Source organism: Cupressus sempervirens, chromosome 5 (assembly GCF_028749045.1).
Source record: "Cupressus sempervirens isolate cs-2001-9-10 chromosome 5, ASM2874904v1, whole genome shotgun sequence".
NCBI lineage: Eukaryota > Viridiplantae > Streptophyta > Pinopsida > Cupressales > Cupressaceae > Cupressus > Cupressus sempervirens.
In genome coordinates this window covers 343,105,483-343,130,958 of record NC_143122.1, presented here as the reverse complement: position 1 = coordinate 343,130,958, position 25,476 = coordinate 343,105,483, and the positions used below count along the sequence as shown (strand labels likewise).

General features: G+C 34.6%; 1 protein-coding gene across 2 annotated transcripts in view; it reads left to right on the top strand.

Annotated features, from left to right (window-relative positions):
- The window catches only part of LOC149556100 (outer envelope pore protein 16, chloroplastic-like), a 143,907-nt gene that overhangs the window by 92,455 nt on the left and 25,976 nt on the right, over window positions 1-25,476 (top strand). For both annotated transcript variants that reach the window (XM_089830240.1, XM_089830241.1), the window contains exons 5-6: window positions 1,701-1,734; window positions 1,910-1,977. In XM_089830240.1, the coding sequence (XP_089686366.1) occupies window positions 1,701-1,734; window positions 1,910-1,977 (102 nt within the window). The remainder of the gene's footprint in view (window positions 1-1,700; window positions 1,735-1,909; window positions 1,978-25,476) is intronic.

The window sequence follows — 25,476 nt, the reverse complement described above, 5'->3', positions numbered from 1 at the left end:
TATTTGCTTTGCATTGCATTTAAGTTTTCAGATCTGATATGTGATGATGGTTTAATGTTTTGATGTGGTCACAACAGTGCCCCCCGTCCCCTGCCCACTCTCTCAGTTATGTGTGGTGCATTATTATTCCTAACAGTTATGTTGTAATGTCCCCACTTCCAATGTTAAGTATTGTCTTGTTCCTTGATGATTAAGCATGCACGTGTGTGTGTGTCCACTGCTAATTCCCATTTAATCCTCAGGGAGATTAATCTTTTGATCCTCTTTCACCAAGAATGGCTTTAATCTTATTCTTAATTTACAGCAATGTAAACAATTATTTCACTACCATCACTTAGTTGCCAAGAACTATGTTTTTCTTGATCTGATGTAACATGCGTTTAATCTGTAAGCATGGAGGGGACTAATTTCCATCAGTTCTTTGTCTTTAAAATAAAGAAATCTCTTCTTAGGAGAAATTTTCTCTGTATCTCTGGTTCGATCAATCTATTCCTGGCCATCTTAATCCCTGCTATCAATCTGTTAATTGTTAGTTCCTCCTTTTCCCTGTTGTATGTTAATGGACTGCAGAATGGTATTTCCTTTTTCTGACTGTGAAATCGAATGCTGCTAATGAAGATATATGTTTATTTTTATTGATTTCCCCTCCTTTGGTCAATGCCAGTCTCCTCACATAGCTTCTCCCTTGAAGGGTCATGTCCTTAGGGGATCTTAAAATGCATGTCTCCTCTCTAAAGATCGACCCCTTCCATATGATTTTAGTATTTACTAAACAGACCATGCTAATCACATTCCTTTTGTTGGCTTACGTCTTTATTATACTGCCAATATTAGATAATTAAATATTTTGCCTTTTGTAACTTAAACAAATTAATACATGATGGAAACATTTAATAATCATTTTCAAATATTAAATCTGAAAATGTTTATTGATTACATTGTTAATAGCTAAATGATTTAATGCTGAATGTTAATATTATCTCTGACTCATGTTGTGTCCCATTCCATTTACTAGATTGTATTGATTCCTCTCTATAACTTGGGAATTATCCCTTGTAATATGGATTTTAGTCAAGGTTCATCACATATGTGCATGCATCCCGATCTTTAACAATATCCATCTATATAGAAACAATATACAATAAAGAATAATAATCTACGATATATCACAGCCCTTTAGATAATGAGTAGAAGTGAGAGATTAAACTTATGTTTCAGGCAAGATAGATCAACTGATTGAATGAGTGACATGCTGCTTTCCAGTCATAATGCTATGGATTACTTTTTCTATAAGGAGGTGTGATCTGCTAAGTTAATTTTTTGTTAGAGTATAGGTAAACCTTTTAATTTTTTTAAAATTTTAATGGCAATGGCTAAACCATTGTCAATGAATGCACACAATGAACAATTCAATTTGATGGCGGCAAATCTGTAGTACATAACATGTCTTGCTGTCTATCAACTTCCAATATTGTTGCATTGATGTTTGTTGCTTTTTTTGTGCATGTTTATTTCAATGTTAGAAACTTAGAACTTCAGGTTTTGTTTCCTATATATCTGTTGACAAGATAAATAACAACTCTATGCATCTGGTCTTGAAGTCTATTGCTTTAACTATTTTGGATCTTCGCAGCACTGACATGGAGATTGAGTTGTGCAATTGATATCTTTAACACATTATTCTACTGTATGATATGTAGGCTAAAAAAATGGCGAAGGAAGGATTGCAGTGGGGTATGGATTTGGAAAGGATTTTGATTTTTTTAATGATAAGTAAATTTGAGGATAGAAATCTCTATCTGCAGAATTTCTTGGTTTAAAACTTGAGAGTAGATGAAAACATATGAATGCTTAACCTTGGTTGATTCTAAAGATGGAGGATTGCTTTTCTCAATTATTTGTTTTGCAGGAGCTTTAGGTGGGGTTTATATAGGGATGGAGTATGGGATGGAGAGAGCTCGTGGACAGCGTGATTGGGTACACATCTACTTGTCGATTTCATAACCTACATATTTTGTGACAAATATATTGCATATGTGAGAACTGTTTACAGTTAGTGAAATTCTGCTTCTATCAATGATGTACATAATTTTAAATCTTTCTTTTTTCCCTTTTCCATTTGAAATAGCTGGGGGAGGGTACCCATAATAGTCTACCATATACTAACAGTATTTTTTAAAACTAGAAACAAATCTTTAGGGAAAAATAGGGAAGTCAACACATCTATTACATAGGCTTTATCAGACGTCTTAGCTAGATGATGGCTATTGGAAGTCCTGTTTTTCGATTGCAATAAATCTATATGGTTGCTGACATGTGTATACAAAGCACCATGGACAGACAGTTATGTGGACATCCATTATTTTTGCTTTTTTAATAATTATTTGCAGTTTTGTAGGAGCCTTCACCTGTAAAAGAAAAACAATTAAATAATTAGGCTAAAAGACAGTCTAAGAAAACTATAAAAAAATGAATATCTCAAAACTGCCTAAGAGCAGAAATGGAACCATCTTTTGTGACAATCATAACACCAAGTTGAACAAAGTCCCTTTTAACAGTCCTAAATGCCATCTTACAAAGCAAAAGGAGGTTAACAAAGTAAAATGTCTCTGTGTTTCAATTCTTGAGAATGACACTGAGATTATTTCTATAGAGGGTGAAAGATTAACAGAAGGATAGTCACATCTGCAAAAGGTTTGGAAGAAAGACCAAAGAACATTGATCAGAGGAACACAGAAGAGCTCTAACTGCTCACCATCAACTCCTGTTTGCACCTCGTCCTCCTCTGAGCTCTCCTCCAACTCATCATTGTTCTGGACAAAGAAAGGGCATGGAGAATCCATTTTCCAACCACAGGATTAGTGGCTTGAGCCTCCATTTTGGATGCAAATTACTCTTGAGTTGATGCTATGGTATGTGATATTCTAGATCCCTGCAAACTGTTGTCAGCCAAGATATCCATGATGAAAGGCAATGGCACACAATCTCTTATTTGGAAGGTGCATTTAAGCTTGTTAGCATTTTAATTTGTCAGGACTTTCAAGACCACAAAATAGAAGTGTGTACAGTTAAACTATTCTTGAAGCTATAAGGAAAAGCTCTTTGAGGCCTATCAAACCTTAACTCGGAGACTCTACAAATATGCAAGATATCAAAACAATCTTTGAGGTATGTATTAAACGTAAATATCTACTATTTATGTTTCTCCTTCACACGTGATGCTGGACTGTCAATTGTCAAAGCTGCAGAGTTTATACCGTTATTTGCAATTTGAGAAATTTGTTTCGGATTCATGTCTTCCATTTTATGCTGGATAACTCTTTTGTTTAGGAACCTCAAACCTTCATCCTTTTCACTGTTTGCTCCACATGATGCAAAAACAAACAATCTGGAGGAATATTTGTCCAAAACTAGGACAACACAATTTTACAATTCATTAAGGAGTGCAGTTGAATTTAATAACATCACAAGTAAAACCTAATACCTAATTGAAGGCTACAAATTTGATTTAAGGAAAAGTGATAGGCGTGCCACTGTTGATATCATAATGAGTCTAAATGCAATTATAGTGCTGCCCCAATGTGATTTATGGAAGGATTTTAGCTCTTCCTCCCTGCTGGTTGGAAACCTACGGACTCTTATTTTTCTTCCTATCTCACAGCTCTCTCTTCTTCTCAATACAATGAAATGAGATGCCTTTTAGGGCTACAAGGAAGAAATAAACACTTGGCATTCATGCTTTTATAGTTCATATGTATCAATTCTTGTCTTTTTTTGGCAAATCGGGTTTTGTTTCAATACATATGTTTTTTGAACGAACATATATGAAAAGTAATACCAAACATTTTCCAAAAGGAAAGTACAATTCCTATTTCTGCAATTTTAATTTGATGGCAAATTAAGCAATGCTAGTAAGAGTTTATTTTTGAATTCAAATTGTATACAAGTAACATGTTAGCTTCGCATTTCTCTAAGATGAGTTTGTTATTCAATTGTTTAATGTTGATCGATCAATCAACTCCAATTCATGTAACAAATTCTTTTACTGAAGGCTTTTGTCAAGTCTTTTTCTTTTTTTGTCTGTCGAGCCCATGCTTGATTTTTGAGGCCTTCATTATCCTTTCTTTCATTTTCGAGTGTGTTTCTTGGTTTTCAGTCCTTTGATTTTGCTCAAGTCATTGTTTTCGGTTTCCCCTTTCAATTTGATCTATCTTAGGGCTTAATCCGAGTTGGCAATCAAAATATATGACCAATTTAGTGCCCCAAAGTGGACCTTTTTGATGCAACTGCACGAATTGGAAATATCATGTTATATTTTTAATTTGACATCCACTTTTTTGAAAAATATAATTTAAATTCACTTTACGTTATGTTTTTAAGTTACTTTTATCATTTAAATTTTCACTTAAAGTAACTATAGTGCACTTTATGTTATATTTTTAAGTTGAGTTTTTTTTTAATTTTTTACCTAAGTGATTATATTAACTATATAATTCAATTTAATTTTTGATATTTAAATCAAATGCTCTAGTAAATATTACTTATTAAATGATGTTTACATATTATATTGCTAATATGATAATGTATATATAATTTATGTCCCACTTAAGTAAGATTCCATCAATTTTTTCCATTTAAAGTAACTATAGTGCACTTTATGTTATATTTTAAAGTTGAGTTTGTCTTTTGATTTTTTACTTAAGTGACTATATTAACTATATAATTCAATTTAATTTTTGATATTTAAATCAAATGCTCTAGTAAATATTACTTATTAAATGATGTTTACATAATATATTGTTAATATGATAATGTAAATATAATTTATGTCCCATTTAAGTAATATTTCATCAATTTTTTTCATTTAAATTAACTTTAGTGCACTTTATGTTATATTTTTAAGTTGAGTTTATCTTTTGATTTTTTACTTAAGTGACTATATTAACTATATTATTCAATTTAATTTTTGATATTTAAATCAAATGCTTTAGTAAATATTACTTATTCAATGATCTTTACATATTATATTGTTAATATGATAATTTAAATATAATTTATGTCCCACTTAAGTAATATTTCATCAAAATTAAATTGACATGTGCTTAATTTGATTATTTAAGTTGTTTGCAACATGTAAATGAAAATACGTATATGCAATAGCATCCAAAGGAGCGGTTTTGATGCAAATACATGTAAACTCAACTTAGATGTGCAATGACATCAAAAAGTTGAGTTACATATATTATATGCATATGCACCAAAAAGGTGCATTTTTGTCTTGGGTTGCATGTGCAAGTAACTAAAACATGTATATACACCAAAAAGGTGTGTTTTGCATCAAAGAGATGCAAATGCACTTCTCAAACCCCTTTTCAAGAAAAATGCATATTTTTAAAACATGCATTCGCACTTAAAAAGTGCATTTTGTCTAAGGAAAGGCTATTACATGTTTAAAATATGCAAACACCTCTAAAAAGTGCATTTTGGCCTTTGTTGCATGTTTTAATATGTGCAAACACCTTCAAAAGGTGTGTTTTGCATTCAAACACATGCATTTGTCCTTTTAAAACCCCTTTTTGAAGAATTTCATGGCATTGGCCTCCAAGAACCCATTTTTAGTGATTTCTCCTAGATTTCTCCATGGAATGACTTGAAATCTTTCCCTCAAGAGGCGTTTTTGCTTTTGAATGATTTTCCATGCATTTGGCATCTTTATACATGTCAAAAACAATTTGTTTTAATTCATTTTTGGTTCACGTTTTGATGAAAAAGTCCAAATTTGAAGGTTTTGCAAACTCGTTTGGGCCCAATCAAAGTCATTTTGGCATTTTATGATGTATCCAAGACATTAAGGATCACATTTTTGCATTCTAGAGTGAAAAAAGAGTTATGCAATGCACTTGGTAATCCACGTTTTTACCCAAAAATGTCTCATTAACTTGCATTTTTCAAAAAACATTGGAAGCTTGAGGGATTTTAGGGCACATTTTTGGCATTGTGCATGCAAAACGCCTCTTTGAGTACTCATTCGAATTACTCCTTGCAACGTTTGAGAAGATCCAAGTTTGTTTGGGAATTTTTCAACATTGGAACTCCTTTCTCCTTCATTTTTGGCACACAATCATCATGTAAGTGGACATTTTCCTTGTTACTAATTAATTTGTGCTTATCTTGCTGATTTTGTACATATTTTAGCTTGATGCTTTACACTATTGATTTTTATCTCATGGAAAGTGTATTTTTCCTTTAAAAATGATGAAATGGTTCATTTTCATGTTTTTGGTTTTTTCCCAAATTCCAAATTTGAATTTGCATGTTGAAGTGGCTTGTTTGTTGACATGTTTGAGTCTTTTGCCGAAGGTATATTTTTCTTTGGAGTTTGTTTTTGTGTTTTGCTTGTTTGTATTTCGGTTTTTCTTCATTTTGAAGAAGTTGCAAGTTCTTTCCCAAGAACTTGATCATGTTTCTGATCATGTTTCACTTCATTTTACCTTCCATTTCATGCAAGAGCATCAATTCTTTCCATTTCCATCTTTCCATTTCATAGCACATTGCATTTCATTTTTCACATGTGATTACATGTATTTCCATCCATCATCCATACATACATGTAATCTCATTCTCCATTCCCACTTTCACGCATCTCACTCTTTGCACCCAATCGCATGTCATGATTACATGAAAATTCCTTTATATGTGATTGCATCTTGAGAACCCATTTTTGAGTGAAAGTTACTTTTAAAGAGTCTGAAAATGTCATGTGCACACATTTCCATGTACTTGAAATTCACCTTTCCTCAGATTTATCTATAAGAGCTCACTATGCCTCATTTTCTCATCATCACAAGGCACATTGCACCAATTCCTTTCATATGTAATTACAGTTCTACATGCAATTACATGTAATCTCACCCTCCATCCGCGATTACATGTAATCTCAACCTTTTCCCATATACATTTACATGCCATCCATCTTCCTAAGTCCTATTTTAGCCCTTCACATGTACTTTCCATATCACATCCAATTCATTGCATAATGTTCCATGAGAATCTAATCAATATTCTGAATATATTGTTCCTCAGAGATCCATTTTGCCAATATTCTCATGGAGTCGAAATCCATATCTTCCAATGATGGATTTAATGACATTGAACCTTTCATGTTGCAGCAAGTCAAGATATGCTAGAATTTCTATAAAAAATGAAGACATCCTGTAAAGAAGGCATGTTTCAAATCAAAGAAGCGGTAATTTATTTGATCTTTATTTTCCCAATGGTTGTCCAAGAACCTGAGTTTGTGTGGAAATGCACCAAGCACTTTGTTTCTAAAATAAATAAATTTGCAGATGCTTGTTGGAAAGTTGTTCCGAGTTTACATCCAAACACCATCGAGAAGGTTTTCAAAGTGTCAGAGATTCTAGTATGTGTCAATCTACAAAGGAGAATTCACGACCACTCGAACAAGAAAAATTTGATCACATCAAGTTTTCAAATAGCAATGGACAATTCATTAAAGAGAGTCAGAGGCTATCAAAAGACACAACACCATGGTTATCAAGGTGAATGTAGTGATATAAAGACCAAGAACTCCTGATATGTGATCATCCAGGATTGCATTGCCAAGGACAAGGCCCTTCAAAACAATACTTAGGATTGTTTCATTTCCTCTTGTCTTTCTTCTTCTTCTTTCATGTGTGTAATTGAAGAGGATTTATTACATGAAAATGTGTAATTATATGTAATACGACTTACATGTGTAATCACATGTAATCCAATAATTTCTCTTGTTAGTTAGACCGGGTCAAAGTTGGTTGAGTTGCTCCCACTTTTTCCTGCATCTTTTTCTCAACTTCTTTTCCCATATAAAGGAGTGCCCCCCTCATTGTAAAATCATCTTTTATTATATACAAAAGAGCTCTGGAGAAATTGTGTTAGCAAAATTTTGTTTGTATAGTACTATTTTGATAGAAAAGTAAATACAAAGCAGCAATTGAGAGTTAACTTTGATTGAGTGAGATTGTTACTTGTGTGAATTAGAAGCTTTGTCTGTGATTTGTATATGTTATCTTTGATTCATGTAATCTTGTGTTCTTGATAATTGAGTATAAAACGAGTTAAGAAGCAATTGGAGCTGGAGCTTTGACTAGGAGCAATTGTATAGATATATAGACTAGAAGCTTTGTCTTTAGCTTATATCTCTTTCTTGATTCACAAAATAGTTAGGATATCTTTACTTTTGGAAGTCTTTATGCCCTATTAGTAAAGCTTATTCATAAAGAATTACAACTGGACTTAGAGCCAAATCAATACATTTTCAGCCAGCCTTTGAGTTATTGTTGGTTTATCAATATCACCGTTTTCAACTTGTTTATAGAAGTGTAGTTAGAGATTTAACCCTGCCCATACTTGCTCCACGAGTAAGTGGATTCTTTCTTGAAAGTTAAGAGGAAAGAATATTGGTAATACTCCTTACAAAATCTCTCAATTTCTTGCTTACTTTGAGTTGATCCAAGGAATGTTGAGAAGGGGGAGCCTTCCCTTTAAGGTAGGAGAGACTGTGTCTCACACGCTGTCTGTGGTTTTCGTATTTTGCAATTGGATTTTACCCAAAATTGTCGGTTGCAAAATGTCCACACAACCGATCACAACCCATTTGCTGACCCCTAGAATTAACTCGCAGGCTTAGATATTGAAGTTGTGGGCTCCAACAAACCTCCCTAATCAAATGTAGGGCTTTAATTTGTAACTGCAGGTCTTGATTATTACTTGTAGGCTCTGTTGTGTATCACAAACCTCAAGTAAGTATTCACAGGCCACTAAATAAGGATTGCTGGCCTTTATTTTGCTTGACGCAGGCTTGTAAGTTAACACGATCTCTCAAGAACGAATCGCAGGTCATAAATGATGGACGATAGCCTTCAAATGTTGGCTGCAAGTGAGCAAGTGAAATCCGGTTTGTTGCTATAGGAATTAACGACATTCCCTGTCAATCTCAGACTTAATTCTCCAGAATAGACATAGGTAAATCCTTAGAGAATGGATGCCCAAATGCAAGCATGGTCTTAATGCCTATAGGGGTGATAGCAACAATATCCCCCAACATCAGATACAAGAGCATTTACAATTCCAGAATTCTCAACTACATAGATAACTCCCAGCTAGAGAAAAACATAGGAGTATCAAGCAATATTTCAAATACAATTAAATTACTATACCTCAACAATGATTCAATATGCCTATCAGCTACAAACCCTTATACTTCAGCAAGGGCACAAAAATCAGAACCTCATAAATGTCACCAAGACAACAAAAGCATATAAGAGAATTAGATGCCTTTCTCAACAAATAGGCTCATATTTATAACTCCCATAGGTACAAAGTTTCCCAAATGCAACTTCGCTTAAGAAGCTTCACCAACACATCATTTTATAACATTATTATAATAAATAACTATTATAATAATGAGACTTTAATAAATATTAATAAATATGAACCCATGTAATATATATCCCCATCCAGTGCAAGCGACGACCAACTGCCAGTGCCACCATCTGCACTGCCAAATATGGCTACTAGTTGAATTTGACTTACTAAAAATAGCAAGTCTACAATTGAGACCCCCAAAACACCCTGTTAGCTCACAAGGGTCGCTATAATGAATTGACTCAATTAATAGCAGGGGCTTTCCAAAAATGGGGGCATTATAGTCATGGGGATTCATATGCTTGACTTGTACGAGTCCGAGGCAGTGTTAATTAGACTCAACAACCTTGACTCATTTAAATACTCGCCAAGACTCAATGAGTCATGGTGAGTTTGACAACTTCAATTAATAGTGGCTCTTTTTGGGGACCGTGGAACATATTTGGGCCATAAGAGAACTTCAAAATCTGTTGGAAAGTTGGGTTAATGTCTTATCTATTGGCAATAGAATCAAACCTAACTAATGCATGACCTAAAATACAACTATGAAAAAACACCTATGTTCCACAACATTTTAGGGATGATGGGGGAGGGGGGAGATGGTTGGGGATGCATTTCGGGGACAACAGTTCGAGGGCCATTTTAAGAAATGGTGGGGGCTGATGATACACAATTGTTTGTGCAAATAAGTCATGAGAGCATTTCCCAAGACATTTGATGCAGCCCATGAAACATAACCGTTTATTTGAAAAGCACTTTCATTAAAATGTCCCCTTCCTAAGGCTCCAGAATTTGGAACAACTACCATTGGCTTCTTTAATCTTATAATGAATTATGAGATTTGATACTATATGTGAAATTTACAAGATACTGATAGAGATAGTAGATATGTTTATTAGATCACTTACATGATGATTGTTCCTACCAATATTATTACTATTTGATACAACTAACTTCAATTAGATCATTTTGATATTTAGCAACAGGGGATATGCTATGACTGATTTTATAGTCACTTATAGTGATTGAATTTGCTATTTCTCACGAAATATTTATTTTCATATGATTGGTCCCACTTATGTCGTATAGCACTGATTGTTGTGTCTAATATGCTGACATGCTTATGCTATGTTGAAGACACTGCTATGGCTGCTTTGGCGGATTGATACCCGCAACAAGGAGTTGTCTCTGTTTTTGTCTCTTGCCTATGCAACCAATGAATATTTTTTTTTAAAAAGGTTCTAAATTGATGCCCTTTGAGAATGGGATCGATTCCAATATGTATAAATCACAACCCTTTGTAATTGATGGCCGTTTGTTATCTCTTGATCAATCATTGCCTGCCGTGAGAATCACTGAACAACATTGTTTTACTTTACTAATCTAATTAATTTTAACTTCTCTTGGGTAGCGATTATATTTGATGGACGCTTTTCTATATTTGGACTATGTTTGAAGTCTAGGTATTCTCCATAATTCTTAATAACTCACCTTATCTTGGTTGTCATGCTTAAAGCATACAAACCACTATAGTTGTAGATAACCAACCACATTATTATGCTATTTTTTTAAATTTGTTTACACATATTCTTCAATCTCCTTACAACTGTCTGAAATGATAAACATATCATATGACTGGTACCAAGCATGTGCAATGAGTTTTCTGTTTCATCGATTCCCTTACTAACCATGGCTTATGTTTATTTGTGTTTATATTCTATAGCTCACACTCAAGCACCCCAACATTCTTAATATTATTCATCTTGTGTCATACTTCCTAAATTACTATTGTATGCTTCATCCCTTACCCCGATAGGAGTCCACCTGAGTTTTGTTTTCTTGTGTGATATTTTGGGTTTCGGTTTATGATTGATGTATCTTTTCTGATGATCATTTAGATTTCTAGTTTTGGTCTTTGTTTATATAATTGATGTCTCTACTATAATATTAATCTTCCTTACCTTTGTCAATATTCATTTGAGTGTGATAGGTTGCTTTTGAGGTCAATTTATATGCTTAATAGATAATGCTATAATATTACAATTTCATTTAGTTGCTCGTAATTATATTCTAATATATATTTTATTATTAATTTATTATCTATTTATGTATTATTATTTTAATCTTATCATTATTGCTTATTATTTTATTATTAATCATTATTTACTAGTTATTGTTTGTTATTTATTTTTATTTTAGTTTAATATTACTAGTTTTCTACTAAGTTTTCTCTAAGAGGGGATATTGCATTCATGGGAAATAACAAAGAGGTGTGTAGAATTAATTAGCATTAACAAAATGATTGCAAACCTTAAGGAGGCAAGTGAGGAGATTCATGATTTTATCCTTCCACTCTTGAATCAAATTAGGAAAGCAATTCAAGTAAGTCAAATCATGCTTTGTATTGATTTGTTAGCCAACTGTATTTTCTCTCCAATGATTGAGGATAATCTCAATCTCTTGCATTGCTGAAGGCTATCTTATGAACCTACCACCATTTTTTCTTGCACCATACTATTTTCATTATTAGCTACTAAAACGTTTAATTAAGAAAATACAATAACTTTCTTGAGTTCCAATAGATCGTAAAACTCTGTTGTAGGTAGACACCACTCATTAATTTGAAATAACAAAGAGGTGCATATAATTAATTAGCATTGACAAAATGATTGCAAACCTTAAGGAGTCGAGTGAAGAGATTCATGATTTTATCCTTCCAATCTTGAATCAAATTAGGAAAGCAATTCAACCAAGTCAAATTATGCTATGGATTGATTTGTTAGCCAATTGTATTTCTCTATAATGATTGAGGATATTCTTGATCTCTTGTATGTTAAAGGCTATCTTATGTACCTACCACCATGTTTTTCTTGTACCATACTATTTTCATTATTAGCTACTAAAACCTCTAATTGAGTAAATACAATAACTTTCTTGACTTCTAATAGTTCGTAAAACTCTATTCTAGGGAGACACCCTCATTCATTTGTGCAAAATCAAATTGTATGCAATGTCTCGAAGCCAATCTCAACCCAAAGGGAATCTCAGCCTAGAGCCAATCTTAGCACAAAGGTGATCTAGACTCAAAGGCGATCTTAGCCTAAAGGCCATCTTGACTTGAAGACGATCCTGGACTGAAGGTGATCTCAATCTTGGCTTGAAGGTGATCTCGGCTCAAGGGCTACCTAAGCCCAAAGGTGATTTTGGGTGAAGTCTACTCTCACCTCATACTTGGCGTACATACATACTTTCTTCCTTTGTGTTTGGTAAGTCTTCTATTGTATGAAAATTTATGGATTGGTGTTTGTACGATCACTTTGCTCACTTTTCACATGCACACACTTCTATGTAGTGAAATTGTCTTATGGATGCCATCTCGACCAAATATTAGAAAGTTATAGATGTGCGCTAGATTAGTCATATTGAAGATAAATGCAAGATATTCTACTCTACTAATACGTGAGAGATGCAAAGATAATATAATGATAGCACTTAAAATTATAAACTTTAGATTACTTCAAATAGATCTTCAATACAACAATCTCAGATACAAATTTGTCTTCAAATGAAGACTTTCACAAACTTGATGCACAATGTGAAATATTGGAATGGTATTTCAAATGATAGACTACAATGGTTGTGAACCACCAAAATTGCAATCACAAAATAGGGAGGATTTTCCACCTCCAAAAATGTGTACAGATAACCTTCAACCTCCAGCTTCCGAAAATACGAAAGAGTTAGATACATTCCATGACGATTGGCAATGCCCAACTATAACTTTATAAAGGCCTCCAAGCATCTAGAAAGTGACAATATGCACATGCCAACAATACTTTATCAAGTGGGCCCCTTAATTTAATAATTAATTTAAGGTCCTTATAATATTACTTAAATTTTTTGAACCGCTTAGTTAATTAATTTGTGTTAAGGGGAAATTTGAATCAAGGAAAGTAAACTTAAGTTCATCACATAACCACACTTCGTGCAACTCAAAGAGCGAGTCGAGGAAATTGATCCTTTCAATCTCCCAATTCTAACAAAGAGGGAGTCAAAGAAATTGATCCATTTAATCCCCCAATTCTAAAACATTAGATCTAGAAAGTTAGTGCTAGCCTAGTGAGAAAGGAGCACTAATGTAAGCTAGATCTTAGTGAGTAGAATAAAGGAAAAAATGCAAAAGTTCTTGAAAACCGTAGTTATAATGAGAGCTAGGACAATATATGTAAATGTAATAAGTAGATATGCTGAAATCACAAAGAGGATAAAAGACTCACCTTTTGGATCTGATTTTACACTGCTTGTGTTGTTCCAAATTGACGAGCAGTGGCAAATCTAGACCTAAACTATCAAAATCTACAAAACCCATAAATCGTTTGACAATCTGGCAAGGTCGATTTTCTCATAACAGTGACTATGTCCTAGAGCGGGGGTGCAGTACGACCCTGATCAACTGTATTTGACCTTGAGTTTGATTTCTCAATTTCCAGAATGATAGAAAGGGTATCCAAATCTGCAATCTGTTCGCCAATATAAGATCTGAAAACTACAATAAAAAGGGTTTGTGTTTGTTGATGGGGTTTGCCTTGGTCAAACCCTAGTTTAGGAATTAACCTTGAATTGTTGTAGTTGAATTGCAAAAAACGTAAAGTAGATGTACAAATTCACCTTACAATATTAGGATCTCTCAATTGAATGTAATGCTCTCTCTTTTAGCAATTGACTTGGATCAAGAATGCAGAGGAATGGATGTAAAAGATGCAACACAGGACCTTGAATGGATTAATAGAGATCTTGAAGATAAACTCCTTTAATGGCTTGAATTCTTGAATCCTTGATCTTCAATGGAAGAATTTTCTTAAAGGATGCTTGAAGACATGAATGCTTGATAACTTGAATGCTTGAGTGTGAGGGAATGTTTGATAACTTGTAGATTGTGGATGTATTGATTGATGCAAAATGGAGCAAATAGAGGGGTTTATAAAGGGCTTGTTATTGAGTCTCCTACAGGCTGACCCACCTAAAAGTTAACACCATAAAACAATCTAAACACATGACTCGTGAAACAAACCCAAAATAGGGCCCAAGCAGGGGTGCGCTGCGTTTGTGCTAATCAGGGACTAGAACCCATGGGATTCCTTCGCGGTCCCAAAAAAGGTCCCAGATTCTAAAAATTAGGTGCGGAACTCAAGATATAGTCGTTACAATGTGGATATTGGATTTTGAGTAATTGGATGAAAGAAAGGGGGACCTAGTTGGTTAGATCCTAACTCGAGATTTATGCCATGAAAATAGTAGCTTTAAAGAGGACCAATTAGGTCATACCCTAATTCCACCTAGGAGAAAGGAGAAGAAAGGGGAAGAAAGCATAAGAAAGGAGGAGAAATGCAAGGAGATGATGATCTCGCATTAAATACATGCTAAACCATCAGTAAATTGAAGTGCTTCTAATTTAAGACAATACAATTTGACTAAGTCGCTTATGGAAATTGGGGACATCAGAAATCCTCGCCACCCAAATATTGCTTTCCTTCAAGCAATTTGCCATCAAACCATTTGTGTATTTGAAGCTCTAGGATCCCAAACCATGTGTGGACGTTGGTAGTCATGTGCATTGAAATCTCCATGCAACATCATGGTCACTTGTTCCCACTTCGATGTAGGAGAGGTGTGAGTAAATCACCATCAATATTCCATTGTGTCATTTTGATATAAACATTGCTATGGGGAGAGCCACTAGGATCTCATAGAAGCCAATCTTCACAAATATTGATGCTTAGATCCCAAGCTTTCATGCGATCACACTCATTAATCTTGTGTTATCTCACAACCCGGTAGATTTTGTTGTTTCCACAAGGTAGCCATTCACATGGTGAGATTGCAATCATGCACTCTTCATTACAACCAAAGGATATTCAACCAATTGTAGTTCTCTTGCAAGAGATTATTGTTAGCATCTCCATGACGCTTGTTAACCACTAGCATAGCCTGCTGATGTGGAGGGTCATTGATAGAACCCACATTTCCATCAACTTGATTGTTGGGTGCTAGTTTGACGAAATTTGTGAAAGGATTTTCTTTACCTTTTTGGAAATTTGGATGCATTATATTTGTAAGGACAAATTTTGACTCTTTTTTGTTCAAATCCTTCTATGGTTGTAGTGTATATTGTCTTGCATTTTGTCACCACAAAATATAGGTAACAATGTAAAAAAAAATCATCTTAGTTTCACATTTCTCTGAGATAGTTCATTATTTAATTGGCACCAATTAATCAATCAATTGACCCCAATTGGTATAATGAATTCTTTTATTGAAGGCTTTTGTTAAGTCCTTTTTGTTTTTCATTTTATTAAGCCTGTGCTTGATTTGCATTCTCGCATTTTTTATTGTGTTTTTTTTCTTTTGATCATTTGGTTTTGTTCAAACCCTTGCTTTTAGTTTTCCCTCCGATTCGGTATATCTTAGGGCTTAATCGAACTTGGCAGTCAAAAGATATGATCATTTAAGTGCCCAAATGCTAGACTTGCTAGATGCAATTGAATATTTAAAATATTATGTTATATTTTAATGTTGACATTCGCTTTTTGAAAAATATAACATGAGTTTATCACTTAAGTGACTATAGAGCGCTTTATGTTATATTTTCATGTTGAGTTGTTTTTTAATTTTTCACTTAAGTGACTTTATTACCTATATAGTTTGATTTATTTTTGAGTTTCTTTATGTTTATTTCAAAACATCCAAGTTAAATATTGTTTTTTGAATAATATTTGCCCATAATGTATTGAACTATATAGTGTAAATACTATTTTAGATCCAATTAAGTCAAAAATCAATTAAACATGTGCTTAATTAGTCTTTTAAGTTGTGCAAACTCAACTTACATATCTTTTACATGTTTACATGTAAATGCCTTCCTAGAGTACGATTTGCACTATAAAGACACTTTTATGAACTTACGCAAATAAAAGCTAAGCTTTTAAAACATGTTATGACCATCTATGAGTGCAACTTACATGGAAATGACAAACTACATGTTATAGGAAATTTGTAATGCCCATGGGAGAGTGCAATTTTGACTTTTTAAAACATGTAATTGCATCCCAAGTTTGTTGTTTTGCCTTCCAAGGCTAAACATGCCCAGTATATATTATATGGTACATATTTTAAAAATATGTAATAGAGGATTGAGAGTGTGATTTGAATTCTTTATCATATTACAAGTTTTTAAAATATGCAATAGCACAAGGAGAGTGCGATTTGCATTCTCCATGCCCAAATGCATGTATTTAGAGTGTGATTTGCATTCTTTATCGGGTAAAAGCACAAACTTGCATCACCCTTTTATAAAGGGGAAGACTAACAAAAGTGTAACTATTCAACTTCAATGATATAAAACTGGTATTATTATTTAGAATTTGAAAATGAAGTAAATTAATGAAATGTGTAGAAATGGACAAAGTTTAGTGTTATTATTTTTAATGATTATTTAGAATAAGAATTGATATATGTTCTTAATTTGATGATTTTTTAGTTGCTGAAAAATGTTGAAAATGAGGGATCTAGTTCCCACCACAAAACTATATAGAAACAAGGATGCAAAGCGTCTAGTTCTTGCTGATAGAAAAAAAAAATGAGTTTTATGCAATAATAAAATGTATAAAGTCTCGAAAATAATATGTTGCATTTTGTGTATAAATAATTAAAAGCCTTACAAAACAAGTCAATTTGTAAATAAATATATTTTTATGAATTATTTCAAATATAATATAGATGAAAACTTTATAGTTGCAAAAAAAATTGAATAATAAATTGTTTTGATTGGATAAACAAATAAAGGTAAATATATTTTTATGAATTATTAGTTCTTTCAAATATAATATATGAAAATTTTATAGTTGCAAAAATTAATTGAATAATAAATTGTTTTGATTGGACAAACAAATAAAAGAAAAAGTTGCACTCCCTACTATAGCACAAAACGACTACTTAGCACAAAACGACTACTCAAATTGTCAATAAATATATTATGTTGAATTATTTAAAATACAATAAATATGAAAACTTTATAGCTCAAAAAGTAATTGAATAATAAAGTGTTCTAGTTGGACAAACAAATTAAAAGGTAAAAGTGCATTGAATGCTATAATTTCTTACCTACGATAGGAGCTAATAAACCTTTTTCCCTTTGGTCTCAAATTATGTTATAGATGACATATATTATATATAGCTAGATCAATCAAAAAAAAAAAATGGCTTTTGACTTATATTTTCTTTTTTATAACAATTCAAATCTCAACTCACCTAAAATTGGAAGTTTTCATCTCGCACCATATTTTTCAAAATAAATCTATTTTAACCAAAAGAAAAATTATACATTTTGGAAGAGGACTCTCTCCTCAAGAATATTATTTTTAAATTTTTTTGACAAGATTTACTATTTTTCCTTTCTCAAAATCAACATTTTCTCGAGTGTTAAAATACGTACTTGTAGTATTTTTAAATTATAATATACTATATCTAAGTAAAACACTATAAACTCTATATGAGAATATTCTTAACTTTGAGTTTTATAAAATGGTGTTTATATGTTATTAAAATAATACATTTTAAAGTGTAAGAGTTATTGTAATGTTAGTTTTCTGAAATAATTTTATTTCTTTGGTAATTGGATACAAACTAGTATAAAATATGCATTTAATAAACATTTCCAATTAAAAAAGTGTGAGACCATATAACTTAGATAGAATGAATTTCTCTAAGATCATTTATTTGAACAAAATTTATTTCCATAGAAATACTCAAATTCAGTCATTCTGATAAGTCAGCTTGAAAGGTGACATAACTTTGTACTTTTACCCTATCATATACAAGTTTTTAAGATATGCAATAGCACATGGAGAGTGTGATTTGCATTGTTGGCCAAATACATGCAATTTAAGACATGCGTTTGGGCATGGTGAATGTGTTTTGCCATCTCAACTTCCAAATGTATATTTTTAAAACATGTAATGGCTCTTTGAGAGGGTGATTTGCACTTCCAGCCATCATATGAAAATATTTAAAATATGTAAATACATCCATCGACCTTGATTTTGCATTCCAACACATGCAAATGCAAGAACTCATTTTTGCTTTCCTAAGCCAAAAACACTTCATTTTTTGGCCACGTTTTTGCTAAAAATGTCCAAAAAATTGGATTTTTCTCCACATCTTTGCTTTTTTGGAGCCACATATTTGCATTTGGATCCATGTTATATGATTTGGTGAAGATGTTTTTGCATTCACAAGTATATATATATATATATATATATATATATATGCATTTTGGAGCCACATTTTTGTTAAAAATGCCCATAAAATTGCATTTCCAGCCCATGCATTTGCATTTGGAGGTTACGATTTGGCATTTGAATGCATGTATATGCATGAAGAGACCACACGTTTTTCATCATTTCCAATAAAAATGTTTCATGTAATTGCATTTCTAGGGCACATTTTTGTTGAAAACACCTAGAAATTTGTACTTACAGCCCATATGTTTGCAAATGGAGAAGATTTTTTTTTTTACCAAGGGCATAAAAAATGACCCATACTTGTGCATTTGGAGGGACATTTTTGGGAAAAAATGTCCGTCTACATGCATTACATCAAAACATTCTTGTATTAAATGCGTTTTCTAACTTGCATTTTGTCTTCTACATGCAAAAATTCCCAAGTATTTGAGCATATGATTTGCAAGTTTTGAAAAGGTTAAGGAGTTTGAAGATTCAGATATGGAGGAGAAACATTCTTTCAAACCTATTAGTTTTCCACATTTGGCTCTTTGATCGCCAAGTAAGTTGAAGTTTTCAATCCTTTGCTATATCATTGCATATTTTGGTTCATCCTTGTACATTTGTCCAAAGATATGCCATGTATTTTGCAAATCTTCCTTAAATAAGATAAAAACTTTAATTTTTAATTGCATGAAATTTCCCCAAATTCTAATTTTGATTTTGCATGGGAAAGTAACTTGGTATTTGTCGTGTTTGAGTAAAAAACCAAAGGTATGTTTAAATGTTTTGTGCTTATTTTGGTTTTGTTGTTTGCTTGCTTGATTATGTTCTTCCAAAAAGCTAAAAGTCCTTTCCCCAAGAATGCAAGAGCGTTCTTCACCATTCCACTTTTCGTCTTTTCATGCAATTGCATCATATCATATTCCACTAATGCTTGCTAAAGCACTTTACATCATTTTTCCAATATACACAAATACATTCATTCATTTACATGTAATCTCATTCTCTAGCCACGTTCACATGTGATTCCATCCTCCAAACCTAATTACATGTTTACATCAAGTCATGATTACATATAATTATATCCTAAGTGTAAAAATGTAGAGCTATGGAAGTTAGCATGCAAAGAACATTAAATAAAGATTATAACATTCACAAAGAAAACGACTAAACTCACATATAGATTAGAGAAAAAGAAATTAAAACGGGGATGCAAACGAAAGGAGAGTACTCAAACAAACCTCCTTGATTGTGTAGATGTGTCCAACGATAGGGATGTATGCTCCATTGTGCTTCAAGCCTTCGAAAGGTAAAACATGGTGTGGGGAATGAGTGAGGATTCCTGCATGATAATAGTGTGATTCAATGATCTTTTCTCGAAATGGGCATTATGAGTTTGCATGTAAGTTGGTTCTTAATTGTGAAGGAGAGGGTTTCATTTATAGGCCAAGGGTGTAAAGATGGAGGCACAAGCTGTAAGGATAAAGGAAGGATGAGGGAGGGCTAGGATGCAAGGAAAGGAGAGCACATGGATTGGGCTTGTTCAAATCTATAGCCTTGTGACAAGTGTCACAAGGGGATTGGATAGGGGAAGAGGGTCAAGATGAGTGGCCAAACAGAGTTATGAGGGAGGAGTGTGGAAGGAGAATGTAAGAGGCTCTAAAGAGCCTTAAAAAGTCATGTAAAATCCATTAAGGCTCTTGGATAGGAACTCGAGTGGGGGATGGGGGGGAGTGAAGCGGGAGAGGGAAAGGAGGTGGGGAACTGTGGATATTGTTGGGATAGATAGAGCGGTTGGATCATGGCTGTAGAACTGATTTGATGGTATGTTTGGATAGGATGTTTGGAAAATGGTTGTTGATTTTGTGGAATGGAGGGGTGAAGGAATCCATTGAAGATTGAGTGGGGGGTGGGGTGTTCCAAAGGGGAGCACCACCATGTAGTTGAGCACTTATTTTGATATAGGAATATTGGGTATATGCCAAGGTTACAAAGAACATCAAAGCCTTTGCACCAATCTTATATACATGCAAGGATTGCTGCCGCATCACACTTGAATTTTGAAGGAAGTAGAGTGAAAACGATACTAGGTAACCCACAAACAAATGATATTTCTCAAGTGCACCATGTAACCACAGGTGATCACATGTTTGTAATATGCAAGGGTCATATCCAACTGACTCACAAGCAGAAAATAAAAGACAAAAGCCCTGATCAATAGCTTGCTTTCAGATTGCCCCATTCGCAACATGCCATGATATAAAAGATCGTGGTGACCTTGAGGAGGGAGCAACCAAATTGCTTGGAAAAGATAATCAAGAACCAAAATTGAAATCCAATATCGAAAGGAGGAGTAAATTAGCATAAAATAACCTTTTTCCAAAGAGATCGATAGGATGGTAGACACACTAGCCAAGATCAGACGAGAGGAAAGCTGTATACGACAAGGATCTATCGGTGGTATCTAGAGGGGTGATGTGATGAGGCAAACTGAAATTGTAGGAAAACGCTTTGATGACAAAGGATTTCACATGAGGACTTGTTGAGATGCATAGCTAAGAGAACTATAGATTTTGATCAATCACAAACTGACGTTGGGAGGTGAGAGATATACAATGATACTAGGCGAGGGATCGACTCTGGGGGATGTACAATAGACATAACACAATATTTACAAAAGGTCTTACTATTCATACTCGTAGTACCATAAGATAGCAGAAGTGATATGATATAGTATAGTGGAAAAAAGGCTTAGGATGAGGAGATAACGGATGAAAAGCTCAGGATAAGGAGATAGCATGTGAAAAGCTCAGGATGAGAAGATAGCACGAAACAAGGTGTGATGCAGTGTTACTATAAGTACAAGTGGACATGGTACAAGGGAGAAGTCGCAAAGATATGATACAGGGGATGTGATGTGCTTGCTTAGATGCAAAAAGTTTGCATTATCGGGATGGTAAGCATGATTGCGCTTAGGAAGTGTCGGTTGTAAGGAACTATGTTGTGGAATAACTGTCGAAAGGCATTGTATGCGATTTGTTCACAAGACAGAGGTGGTTGTTGAATGGACTGTAATGACAACATATTGATGGGGGAAGGAAAAGTGTAGTGTAACTTCTCTCCAAAGATGTTATTAGCGTGTAGTGGAAGTTATGGAGTTCTTTTTGGTTTCCATCAGAACGTGAGTGAAAACAATTGATCTCTCAATGCATTGGAGTGTGTATCAAATGCAAGCGAAATTTAAGGAAAGAATATTTGAGCTGTGTGAAGTATCAATGGCAGAATCGCAAGAGAAGACACAGAAAAATCCAAAGTCGATAGGAGGAATGGGTGGATGGACTGAAGAGGATAGCCAAACCAAGCGGAAGGAGAATGACCAAGGAGACAAAATTGGGGAGAAAAGTGAAGCCAAGATCAAATGAGGGAAATGTCTCCGTACCGAAGTGTGCGACAGCGTGAGCGAGATGCGATAGATGCTATCCAAGGCGATCCATCACAGAATCAGAGAGATGAGGAAGAAAAAATCCTACCGTGCTGCAACTACTAGTAGAGGGTGTGATGCTAAGAACAGAACTGAAGGAACATGTAGAAGAGACAGAATCTCCAAGCGCAAGAGTGTTGTCAGAGGGAGTAGATGCACATGATCATCCACTTGTAGAAAAGACTCTACCAGAAGCAGAACATAGATCCATGATGAGGTCAATAACATCACTATGGATGAAAGGAAAGAGCATCTTGGGGGGTATGACGCAGCTTCCTGAAGAACACATGGAGGACCGCATGTTGTTTGCATTTCAATCATTCCAAGAGGGGCAGTCTAACACTGTGGTACAACGGGCGGATGAAGTGGCAATGGTGATGGGAGAACTAAAAAAAGTGCTTGTAGGTGAAAAAGAGCGGGCCGACTTGGTAGAGAAAGACACATAGTTCTTTCAAGGCCTGATTGAAAGAGCTCGAGAAGACGGTGCACGGACGGAAGCCGAGCGCTTGGAGATGATGCTAATTGTAGAGTGAGTGCGAGCAGAGACAATGGAGGTAGCTTCGACAACTGAGAGAGCTGCTATGGAGATAATTCAAAATGAATTGATGTTGTTGCGGTCACAAGTAGAAGCAATTATGGAGTCAATGGTGTAGACCAACAGTTTAGCCTCTAGGTCACAAGAATAGTTCAATGCAAGTAATGCGTGCATTACTTGGTACCAGAATCAAATGAATACAATGAAACATGAGAGGGAGTCTATGAAGATGTTAGCGAATAGATATGAAAGAGAGCGTGACATTGCACAAAGGATAACGACTGTTCTAGGGGTAGAAAGACTGCGAGCGGAGATGAAAGACGTGATGGAGTAGTCTGTCAAAGTTGCATGAGAGGCGGCATACTACACGGGGTTACACCATCAAGCGGTCCCATTAGAAATTGGAGAGGAGTCGTATATTCAGAGAAATAGTGCATGGAGCAAATAAACACTCTCTTGAGGCATGGTAGTATCCCGATTCCAATGGATACGATCTAGAACAGGGGGACAATGACTCCAGCGGTGTCATTATCTAGAGTTGCGCATGAGGGAATCCCCTCTATGGGAAACCAAAACGTTCCACCTCCATGAGGAGGAGCTCAATGAGCTTTTGTTTTCTTTGTTTCCAGTGTGTTTTGTTGTTTGTAGTGTGTTTGTTGTTTATTACGTTGTGTAGAGTTGTTTTGTAAACAAATGTTCATATGTTGTTTAGATTGTAAGCAGTGCGCATTTAGGAATTAAAATTTGTAGTGGATTTGATTTGCTATACATTGTCTCAAATGTCTAGCGGAGACAAAACTTGATGCATAGTTGTTTTAAGAAGTATGTGGAATAGATGGATGTTTTTGGATTTTATTGAGATTTTATACATGTTTTTGGATTGTTTTCTTAGTTGTTTTCTGATATTTAGGAATTGTATCTTAGATGATATCGTAATCAAACCGTTGGGGAACTCGTTAAACCAGAGCCGACATAAATCAAGACTCCTGAAAGAAGTAATTCAAAAATTTATCCAAATGGATTTTGAAGAAAAGAAAATGTCAATCGTCCAAAACTGACAATTCCTTGTAAAGACTAGAAGGTTCGGGGATTCATGATAGCGATAGTGATAGTATAATGAGGTGATTTGGGAACACCCTGGGAAAATGGGAAGAGGAGTAACTAAAGTTAGGGAGAGATATGATGGTAGATGGGAGATTGTTCGTGGATAGATAATAAAAAGGCCAATTACACATGGCGCCTATTAGTAGTTTGCCACCAAAGTACCTAGCCAAGGCACTCGTATTGCCGAGTTTTCACCATTGGATGTCTTTTCTACTGTCTTTTAAAATAATAAAAATTGGTTTGGATATTTTGATTTTTTTGGTCTTTTTGTAGGACTAGTAGGATACACCAAGGATCTTCGGCATAGATCTTCTTGAGGTGAATGATGTTGGTGGGATCATTTAGTGTTTCTCCCTCAAGTATTGATAGCTGATATGCCCCTGAGCCAAAAGATGTTGTGACAACATATGGACCAAGCCATGCGAGCTCAAACTTGCCCTTGTTTTCTTGGTCTGTTTGGACCTTCATGTTTTGCTTGAGGACCATGTCACCTACTTGAAATTGTCGCAGGTGGACTTTCCTGTTGAAGTTGTACTTTAGGTGATTTTGATAGACCATGAGATGGTAATAGGCCTGTTGCCTTTTTTGATCAAGTAAATCTAGCTAAGTGAGTCTAGCTACTCTATAATCCTCATTTGATATTTTCCCTCGCAAAGAAATGCCCAAGGATGGTAGTTCAACCTCAATAGGAAGTACTACTTTCACACCATATACCAAAGAGTATGGAGTTGTGCTTGTGGATTTACGGAATGAAGTGTGGTAAGCCCATAGCGTAGGGTTGATTTGCAAATGCCAATCACAACCAGAATCATTGACAACTTTCTTGAGGATTTTTAGTAAGGTTTTGTTAGTTGCCTCAGCCTGACCTTTACCTTGTGGGAAGTAAGGGCTGGAAAACAATGGTGTACGTGAAGGAAAGTGCACAACTTTTCCAGATTTAGGTTCTCAAAGTTACCTCCATGGTCTGTGAAAATGGTAGCTAGGATACCAAAATGACAGATAATGTGATACATAATAAATTTTGATACTTGAACTCGTATGGTTGTGATAAGTCGGACTGCTTCTACCCACTTCATGAAATAATCAGTCACAGTGATTATCCACTTTTGTCCTTCTGAAGAGAGGGGTTCTATAACACTAACAAGGTCAAACCCCCAACATGCAAACAACCATGGTGGTGCAATAGGTTAAAGATTTTGAGCCCAGGCTCTAATCAAATTTGCATGTTGCTGACAGGGTAGGCACCTTTTGACAAAGTCACAAGCATCACGTTCTAGAGTGGACCAATAATATCGAACTCAAGTATTTGCTTGGCTAAGACTATACCATTCGTGTGAGCACCACAATGTCTGGTATGTATCTCTTTGAGGGCCATTGTAGCCTCATTTTAGTCTAAACATCGAGAGAGAGTATTGTGATAACCACAGTGATATAGGGTGTTAGCTACGATAGTGTAGCGGGATGCTTCGTGAATGAGGTTTTGGCATTGGGTTCTTGTGAGATGGGGAGATATGATAAAATTTAGCTGATAAGTGTGAATTTTGTGGTACCATGGGGATCGGGGACCAACCAAGATGCATACCCGTGTTGATTCATTATTCTCATATGTGGGCTCGTCTAGCTACTCAACTAAGAATTCATATTGTGTAACC